Raw genomic sequence first — 9265 nt, 5'->3', positions numbered from 1 at the left:
AAGGGCATTCTGGGATTGCAGCAGTTGCTTTTGAACAACAATGTCCTTTTTGTAAGAATCTGATGCTTCTTAAAAGATGGAACATGACATCATTACCGTCGATCCAAGAAACATTCCTTCAATAATACTGAGTGTGCTCTGGTTATCAGCTCCCTTCCCCCAGCTCCTTTCTCTTGCTTTTCTGACATGCTTTTTGTCTATTGTTTTGTTGGGGATTGCAGCAGTTGCTTTTGAACAACAATGTCCTTTTTGTAAGAATCTGATGCTTCTTAAAAGATGGAACATGACATCATTACCGTCGATCCAAGAAACATTCCTTCAATAATACTGAGTGTGCTCTGGTTATCAGCTCCCTTCCCCCAGCTCCTTTCTCTTGCTTTTCTGACATGCTTTTTGTCTATTGTTTTGTTGGGGCCTGTAAATGTGAAACAGTTGTCTTTCAGTGTTATGTGCTTGCTAGAGCTGGAATCAAGTGGAATATTGTTGATTTATAAGAAAGAAAGAAAAATAACAGAAACCCCACTTTTCCTCCAGCTTTCATAAATGTAGTGTGCTTCAGGTATGGGCTGAGCTGGAACTAATTATTTCCCTTCCCACACGGTATTAGTTACTGTGTTATGCAAGGGAAGGTGGGGATATCACAGTCCCATTCCTGTGCATCCCACTCGGCCTCACTGGCAGCTGTGTGCAGATGCTGGTTGTTCTGAGGCTCCTGCAGTGATCCTGCGTCGATAGGAAACGTGTGTGTGCTCAGCACTGCAGTGTGGCAGAGTTGTGAGCAGCTGCATATTTTCTGTATGTGTGTGTATATGTTCTTCTATTTGGTCCACCACTGGGATTTCAGTGTCGGCTTTTCCTTATCCCCTGAGAGCGGGCTATCACGGAAACACATTCTGGGTTGCATTATAAATCTCTTTGAATGCTGACTGCTTGGAGGAAAATGCTGGATTTTGCTTCCCTTCTCTGTATTCTCTCTCCCATGCCTGTCTTCCTCAGAAAAACTGGAGACTCTTGTGGAGTTTACAACCAGCTACGTCTCGCCTGTGTTTCACAGCCGGGCTCTGCAGCAGTGCTGGGAGGTCTCTTAACAAGGAGCAGGCAGGCTGTGGCACTTCCACATGCTGCAACTCTCCAGAGAAGAGAACCACTGAGTACAAACATGCAGGAATATGTCTTTTTCCATCCTTGCAGGAATTGCTCTGCAGGGAGTGGAAAACAAATGATTCATTGATGGTCTAGAGGCTTGGAGAAAGGTGGAGTTCATAGTGTCCAGAAAGGGAGGAGAAATGGACAGGGCCTTCTGATGTGTTGGTTAAGCTCAGGTTTGTTGTCTTTCACATCTTCATAATGGAAATAAAACCCCAGCTTTTTTAAAAAACAAATTTGAGATACAAAATAGAAATTTAAAAAGCACAAGTCTTGGCCAGACAGAGATTTTTTTGGAAAGAAGCGAGATGTGTGATTAACTGTTTGCCAGTGACAGAATTGTTTTTATCGGTGATAATTTACAGAGATTTGGTAGGAATTCCCAATAGCTTCCTTTAATGGGAAAACAAAAAGGCTTTTTGTTTGTAGTGGTTGTTTGGCATCACCTGTTGTAAAGATACACTAAGATTTTAGCACAACTTAACAGTATACTTTTATTCTGGATAGATTCCAAGACACAGAGCTTGTAGTAAATGAAAGCAAACTCATGGTGCAGACAGAAAGAATTTTATACGTTCCCAGTCGTGTCTGAAGTTGCAAGTTCCTCTGAAGAAAGTGTTTGCCAATGGCCTATTGTCCATTGTCTCATGTGCCAATCACAATTTAAATGTGTGTTTGCCTCTGCTGAAGCAGAGCAGAAGGAGGAGCATCGGGTGTGGAATCGGGTATCTCCTGTTCTGGATGCTGTTTCTCTGAAGAAAGGGGTTGCAAGTAAATCTCTGAAGAACAGGCACTTTGTGATAGACATCACAAAATCCAAACAATTCTTTAGGACACAGTGGGTATAACTTTTCAGAGGGAAGGTGTCACGGCAATATGGGCTCATTGGTGATGAACTGGTTGTCACTGTAGGTTAGAGATTCTCTGACTGCTCTGCAGGTGATCGAGCAGATGCTGGAACATGGAATGTGCTTCATTTTGTGTTTTGATTTTGGTTTCTGTCGTGGAGAAATGCTTGACTGGTGTCACAGTGGGGCTGTGACATTATCCCAGCACACAGGGTGTGTTGCTTCACGCATCAGGGCTGCTTGCTCTGGAGGAAGTGGAAGTGCTTTGCTGTGGCTTGTTTCAGGCTCTTTGAGCGGAGGATAATCAGTGAAGGGTTGCAATCTTTTTCTTGCAGTAATCCATGCTGAAGAGGCTCCATTCATACAGATGAGCCAAGGGTTGAAGCAGCACTTTAAACCCAGATAGTCAGTCGGCTGACTGCCCAGCAGGATGCCATCAACCAGCCGAGCGGGCAGCCTGAAGGACCCCGAAATTGCAGAGCTCTTCTTCAAAGAAGATCCAGAAAAGCTCTTCACAGATCTCCGAGAGATTGGCCATGGAAGCTTCGGAGCAGTTTATTTTGTAAGTAGCACCATGACTTGTGAATTTTAGCTGTGTTTGTTTTTCAACTGTGGGTTTAGACTTTTTTGAACATAATAAGGAAAAAAAAAAACTGCTGTGATTTTCTTTGTGTGGTGGTTGGGGCAGAGATGTTATCGTGTGTGTCTGTATGGTCTCAATCCTTTCACAAACTTGCAGTCTCTGCAAGGTGTTTGCATACAAAAAAGCCCCGGAAACTTGGTCCTTGCCCCGTGCTTTTAGGTGCCTCATTATGTTGCAAGCAGGGATTTATGTGCAAGTTAAAACATGGACTTGTGCTCAATCAATTCTGACTGGCAGTGCAGTTCTCTTGGTCCGATCATCTCCTTATCATCTCTGTTCCTTGAGAGAAATTGAGTTCTCTCCCCCTTTGTGCATACCCCGAGGCTCCCTTAAAGCCATTCTTTGTGTTTGACACCTGAGTGTTGGTGCTTTTGTTGTCATTTGTCCTGTCACATCCATTCCTACTGGAGGCAAGAATCCCAGTATCCATCTGCATAAAACTTAACTTGACATGAACGTCTGGACAGCAGAATTTTTCTCAGGCTGCTTGTATAGCTTAACTGGCAGTGGGATCCTCATGGTAACCTCAGTGCAGGTTGCTGTGTGTTAACCAAATACTGTGGGGCCTTCATTAAAAAACACTTTTCTCAGAAAACCTTTTCACATTTATAATTATAGGAGGTGTGGCCAAACCTGCCAATTTTCCTTCAGAAAGCCATTTGTGTCACTATTTTATGAGATGCCTATTCAGTGTTACTAATTGCAGCAGACCATGTTGGGAACCTTCCAGCACAAATTTAATGCAGCACAGATGAACTAATTAGGAAAAGCTTCTTAATTTTGTTCCCTGCTTAAAACTATGAGCCACCACTGTCTGGGAACGGATCTGGGGGAGGAAGTGTTTTCTAACGAAACAATACTCACCTGTGGCCTTAAATTCACCTCATTTACTCACTTTGGTTAAAGAGTGAATATAAAGGGAGGCAACTGACAAATCTGTCTTCCTGCTGTGTGGAAATAGTACTGAAGAAATATTGCAGAAGTTTTTTTGGAACACTGTATCTTTCAGAGCATGCATGGACCACACAGGTATGGAAACCCATAATGCATCTGCAGGTAGCCTGTGAGCTGGATGCAAACAGCATTCCCAAACAGCTGCAGGAAGCTGCCATGGGGTATTTGTAGCCTGCCTGAACTTTGTCGTTGTGGTAAGGGCTGATGGCCCATTACCAGCTCCTTTTCCAAAGCGATTACAACTCAGAGGCCATTAATTTCTAGCCCTTTCTTTCTCTTTTTCCCCCCCACCATTTTAAATCACCAGTTCATTATAGATCGGTATTTACTCACTACAGAGTGCAATTACTTGCTGGAATTTGGATTGTGCTTCTTTGTCAGAAAGTACCTCTGATTTGGCACTTGCATAAAGACAAGTGTAAGCAGTGCATCACACAACTCCAACCCGTCTGGGGGCTTCATTTTTGTCAAGAGAGGGTTTCTGATAAGGATACTCTATTGTTGTTTCTGTGTTAGGAAGTTTAAACCTGTAAGTTGTGTTGTATCTTTTTTACTACTAGTGGTTCTGAGATCTTGATTCTGAAACTATTCTGTGCAATGTACCCCATTCTTCAAACAGAAGCCCAAAAGATGAGAGAGCCAACATGGAGAGGGAAATTTAATGTGAATTAAATAAGCACGAAGAACTAAAACATAGGAGAGTCTATCTCTTGGGTACTTTATTCCTCTGTAAAGCTAGAAATAAAACTTCCTGAGTTTCTTTAACAAGATTTTGATTCAGCTACTGCAAACAAATGAAACTTTCTCTAATTAATATAATATTGGATTATAGTTAATAACTGCTTTAAGTGGTATTACTGAAGCCAGTGACATACTCTACTTTTTCTTTGTGCATACTTTGCCTGTATCAATGCTGAAGCTACTCTGGTCACCAGATGTTGATCCTTTGTGTGGAGTTTTTGGAGGAAAGCAGGATATATGTCTGCCGTAAAACAAGCCTTGTTCATTTGGATGGTTTAAGGGAGCTAGCCTTGCACATCCTCCTGGCTTTTATCGAGGAACTGTTATTTCAATTATCCAAGATCACAGGGAAACTAAAAAAAGCAAATGAAACTCCGTGATTTTAATATTTCTGGGGTGTCAGCCAGGACAGTTCTCCCTCTGTAGGACTGTAGGTGTTCAGCAAACTCTGTCAGGTGGTGTTTGCTTGGATTTTCTGATGCAAAGCATCCTCTCCCCAGGCTGCTTTCATGGCATACAGCCTGCACAAAAAAATGTGGTTGGTAAATAGATGTGGGGGTAATTATCCAATAGAAAATTCATATAACCCTTAAATCTCCCCTACCTTATTTAAAATAGAGTTTAGTGTTTCACTGTTAGTTGTATCCATCTTCCTTCCGCTTTAGCAGTGATCCCAACAATGGGTTTGATCTTGCTCCTCTTTGTTTCTGTTGCATCCTTCAATGGCAGAAAGTTTCTTTTTTTTTTTCTTTCATAATTGATATGAATTTTGCTGGTTCACCTCATGGTTTTAGTTTCTTAGAAACTGCAAGTCTGGCACCTCTGAATCATTTTTGGTATTATCCTTACCCTACTCCCTGTTCTGCAGTGTAATAATAGCTTTTGCTTGACACAGGAAACCTACTACACTGGAACACTGCAGATGGAGCAGAAGAATAACCCACTCTCTTTTGTTAGAGCTGGGTTCCTTCTGCTTTACTGTAGTATTTTGCTTCCCTGTTTTATTGACAGTTCCTCACTCAGTTGAATGTTTCAGAGATTGTCTTTAATCAGTAAAGATCTAGGAGTCAGAATTTTGTTCTACCTTTTTTATCTCAAACAACAAAAATAGTCACCCCCCCACTCAACCTTACAGGTACTGTCAGTGAGAGGATCCCCTCAAACAGAAAGGAAAGTAAAAATAGTATTGGTTCAGGCTTATCATAACCAGTTGAAATAAAGACTAACAGGGAATTCTGGGAATCTCTTTAATGAACAGCAGAATTAAAACATGACTGAAAAACCTTTTTACAAAAGGCAGAGCCCTAGTACTTCATTAATCCATGTTCTGGTAGGCTGTGCTTGATAGTACAAATATATTAAAAATCAGTGTTTTCATCAGTCATCAGTGAATGCTGTAGTGCACATTATTCTGATTTATATCATTTGGCTTCATGTCCAAGTTGATTATTATTATTAGAGAGACTGAGAGGCCTTTTCCTCTACCACCCTCCTGTGCTGTTGAAATATTTAACAGGAAATCTGGGGTCTTGTCTGGAGTCGTTCTTCCTGCAAGGTGCTGCCTCTTCTGCCATGGGGAATGAACCCTTGCTTTGGTACTGAATTAAACACAGCTTCTTGTCTAGTTCTTGCCTTGCATTGTTGCTGTATGAAGTCAGGAAGTTTGCCTTTGAAGTGTGAAAAACTATAGTACATTTATGGTGCACTGTAAATAACAATACTATGAAACTGAGAAGTCTCATCTGAAGATGGGTCACTTGGATTGCTGCCATCTCTCTCTGTATCATCTGCCTTCCTTTAAGCCACAAAAGTTAATTTTTGGGAGCACTGGGGAGAAAGCCACCAGTGTCTGGAGCAGGTATCTCCAGTGCATCGTGTGACATCTTCCCATATGGTTTGAATGGAACTGGGTGACTGAGCCTTGCTTCTGTTTCATATGGAATGGACCTCGGCAGGGAGAGAAGTTGATTTAAGGAAAATCCCTTCTACTTGAACCAGAGCTGCTTTTATTAGCTGTGATTTTTAGTTTAAGTCACAATGCTTGACTCCTGCAGACACTTGGTAGATGCTGAGCATGGAAAATGCCACACCTTGTAGTATCTCCCAGGCAGGAGGGTGATCTTTCACTTTGGAAAGAAATTTCCAATTCTTGCAGCATCACACCCCTTGGAAGATATTTTAGTTTAATGCTCTGCAAAAGTTAACTAAGAAATAAAGATTATTTTATGATTGTGTGTGGTTTGCATGTTATGGAAAGTTGGGGCCTGAAGAATCTGATGGATTGTGTTTTCCTGTTACAGGCACGTGATGTGCGCACCAATGAAGTGGTGGCCATCAAGAAAATGTCATATAGTGGGAAGCAGTCCAATGAGGTATGTAGAACATGTTGTATATTAAACCTTGATCACTGCAAATAATTACTGTATGGGATGATTTTAGTTAGCTTGGATTCCTGCAGGAGAATTATTTTCTGTAAGTGTAAAGGTAAATAAGGGTACTGTGTAAACAAAACAAATTAGTTTATTGTTCACAGTGTATTTCTGTGTAATCTGCTCCTGAAAAGGATGGGTAGAACTCTCTTCTTTGAGACACAAAGGGCTCTTTTTGGGACCACATAAAGATGTAGACAGGAAAAAAAAGAAAATTAAAAATGATGGGTTGGTATGTTGGTGTCTTATTGCCCTTAAATGTTCCATTTGAAATGCCTTTCTAAAAAACCCGTGTTTTTTCCTGGACAAAGGAATGACAGGAATGGATGCAGTAGTGAGAGCTTCAGAGGGAGCCTTGCTTGTACAAAGTAGTGAGGCAGAACACATCCCTCCCTGGAATGACTGTGCTCATGAGCAGGTGAAACAAAGGCAAAACAGTGGTGAATGAATGAGTGTGAAAATCTGAACAGCAGCGTAATTCCAGAAGAATTGCCAGAGCCAGGGATTAAGGCAGTCTTTGCAGAGGGGTCTGTAGAAGTAGGCCTCGGAGATTTAGACATTAAGTGTTTTCATGGCCACCCCAGATGTGTCTCCTTTCCCTAGGATGCTTAGCAGAGATAGTTGATTTTATACTTGAAATGTTTAAGTGCTAATACAGATTCTTGAAAATCCCAAGATGACACGAGTAGCTGATTTGATATTATTTCTGGTAAATAATGTCTACCAAATCATGGCATGATTTTTCAACAGAAGTATTTATTGTAAGCATGTTGTCCAAGGCATTAATGGTTCCCTCCCTCCATTCTCTGTATTCCAGTCTTGCTCCAATGAGTTCGACTAACAGCTCATTGCTTTCTGTGCCTGCCTTTTATGTATTGATCATCTGCACTCCAAGGAGCTGAACTATTCCTTCCTCTGTGTGTGTGTGTATGTCTGTGTAGGAGGTAGAGGTAGCAGTGTGTCTCCAGCAGTCCTGAATTCTAGCTTCAGAGTTAAATTTGCTATGGCTGTTTCTGTTTTGTCACTGCGGTGACTTGTTTAACTGTGTACTGATGAAAGAATAATTTGTACTTGCTACTTGTCCTACTGTTTTAATTACTGTGAGCTATAAATACTCTATTCACATGAATGAAACAAACTGTGCATGCTTCAGAAATAGTTTTTGTTTGTCTTCAATGCGTATGTTTCTTTATTTTGAAGAAAGTTAAGACCAGGATTAAAACACTTTCTATGTTACATCCATATTTATTTGTTTTGTTCAGAAGTTCACTAGAGTTATGATTTAGTGTATGTAAAGAAAATTGATTGAGGGCATTCTGGTATTGTTTGTATTTACTTTGGTTTCATAATAAGATTTTATCATTGGTGGGAACAATTATTTTCTCAAATAAGGCCATATTTTATACTAAAAATAAGTTCAAAACCTTTGAAAAATGTAGTACTGTGCTCTTAATGTGATCTTGGAGCTTTTTTTTATGCAGGAAATCATGATTACTTCTTGACTAATACATCACTTCTCTCTTCCCGGTGTAGAAGTTTAGCATGATGCTTTCTTGGTTTGGCTTGTATTGCTTAGTACCTCAAGGCCTTGGAGGCTGAAGGTAAAAGGCAACTAAGTCACTCCAGTGTCAGTAAGAGAGTTTATGTTATAGCTGCACTGTGTCATTCTCTAGCATTTCTGGTGTTGAGAAATGCTTAACTTAGTCCATCAGCTGCCTCGACTTCCGTGTTCCCTGGTTTCGTGTGTTTCTCTAACCCTAAAATTTTTATTAGGGTTTTTGCACATGTTTTCCAAAGCCTTAGGGTAGATAGGCCCTCTGTCCCTCTGTGAATGCTACCCACATACCAACACCTGAGGAGGAATGTGCTGAGAGATTAACAGGACCTGGAAAACAGCTTTTGAGCCTTTTGGTGTTGGGTGAGGTTTCTCTACCTCTGATTAACTTCAGAACTGATACTCTTGCTCAAAAACATTTGCAGTGTCAACATTCTTACGTTGACAGCTGCATACTCAAATGGTTTCAGCTACTGCATTTGGTTTTGAAGGCACTTTCTGGTAGTTGTAGTTTTGCTGTTGCAATCTCAGACTTTGCCTTTCTTGCCTGAGGAGATGTGGATGTGCAGCATTTGGAGGGACTTGGAGGTCTCTGAGGGGAGCAATGTCAGTGTCTAGGCACACATTGGAACTTGGCATTTTGTACTTCTTCTGTACTTTCTTCTGTACCTTAAAGTTGCACTGGCAGAGTTCCCCGTATTATAAACCTGGCTTTGTTTTATCTGTTTATATTTTTTCTCCAGCAGAACCATTCCCTTATCTAGTAGGTAACTCATTTTAAATTGACCCTTGCAAAGATTAAACTAGTAATAGAGAAACATTATCAAGAATGTAGTCAGATAGTTGGCAGCTGATAAAGGGAGCCTCATCCAGTGTAATATAGTGACTAGTAGGGATAGGTCTTTATAGTAACAAGAGTTGAGAGAGGCAGCTGGTCCCTCTGGAGGGC

General features: G+C 40.9%; 1 protein-coding gene across 2 annotated transcripts in view; it reads left to right on the top strand.

The window, feature by feature from the left end:
* Positions 1–2329: 2329 nt before the first annotated feature.
* Positions 2330–9265, top strand: part of TAOK1 (TAO kinase 1) — a 33035-nt gene continuing 26099 nt past the window's right edge. For both annotated transcript variants that reach the window (XM_017735167.1, XM_008634382.2), the window contains exons 1-2: positions 2330–2556; positions 6633–6704. In XM_017735167.1, the coding sequence (XP_017590656.1) occupies positions 2425–2556; positions 6633–6704 (204 nt within the window). In that variant the 5' untranslated portion in view covers positions 2330–2424. The remainder of the gene's footprint in view (positions 2557–6632; positions 6705–9265) is intronic.

This window comes from Corvus brachyrhynchos, unplaced genomic scaffold (genome assembly GCF_000691975.1).
Source record: "Corvus brachyrhynchos isolate BGI_N302 unplaced genomic scaffold, ASM69197v1 scaffold145, whole genome shotgun sequence".
Taxonomy (NCBI): Eukaryota; Metazoa; Chordata; class Aves; order Passeriformes; family Corvidae; genus Corvus; species Corvus brachyrhynchos.
The sequence above is the reverse complement of the archived record's forward strand: the minus strand, read 5'-3'. Positions and strand labels throughout refer to the sequence as shown.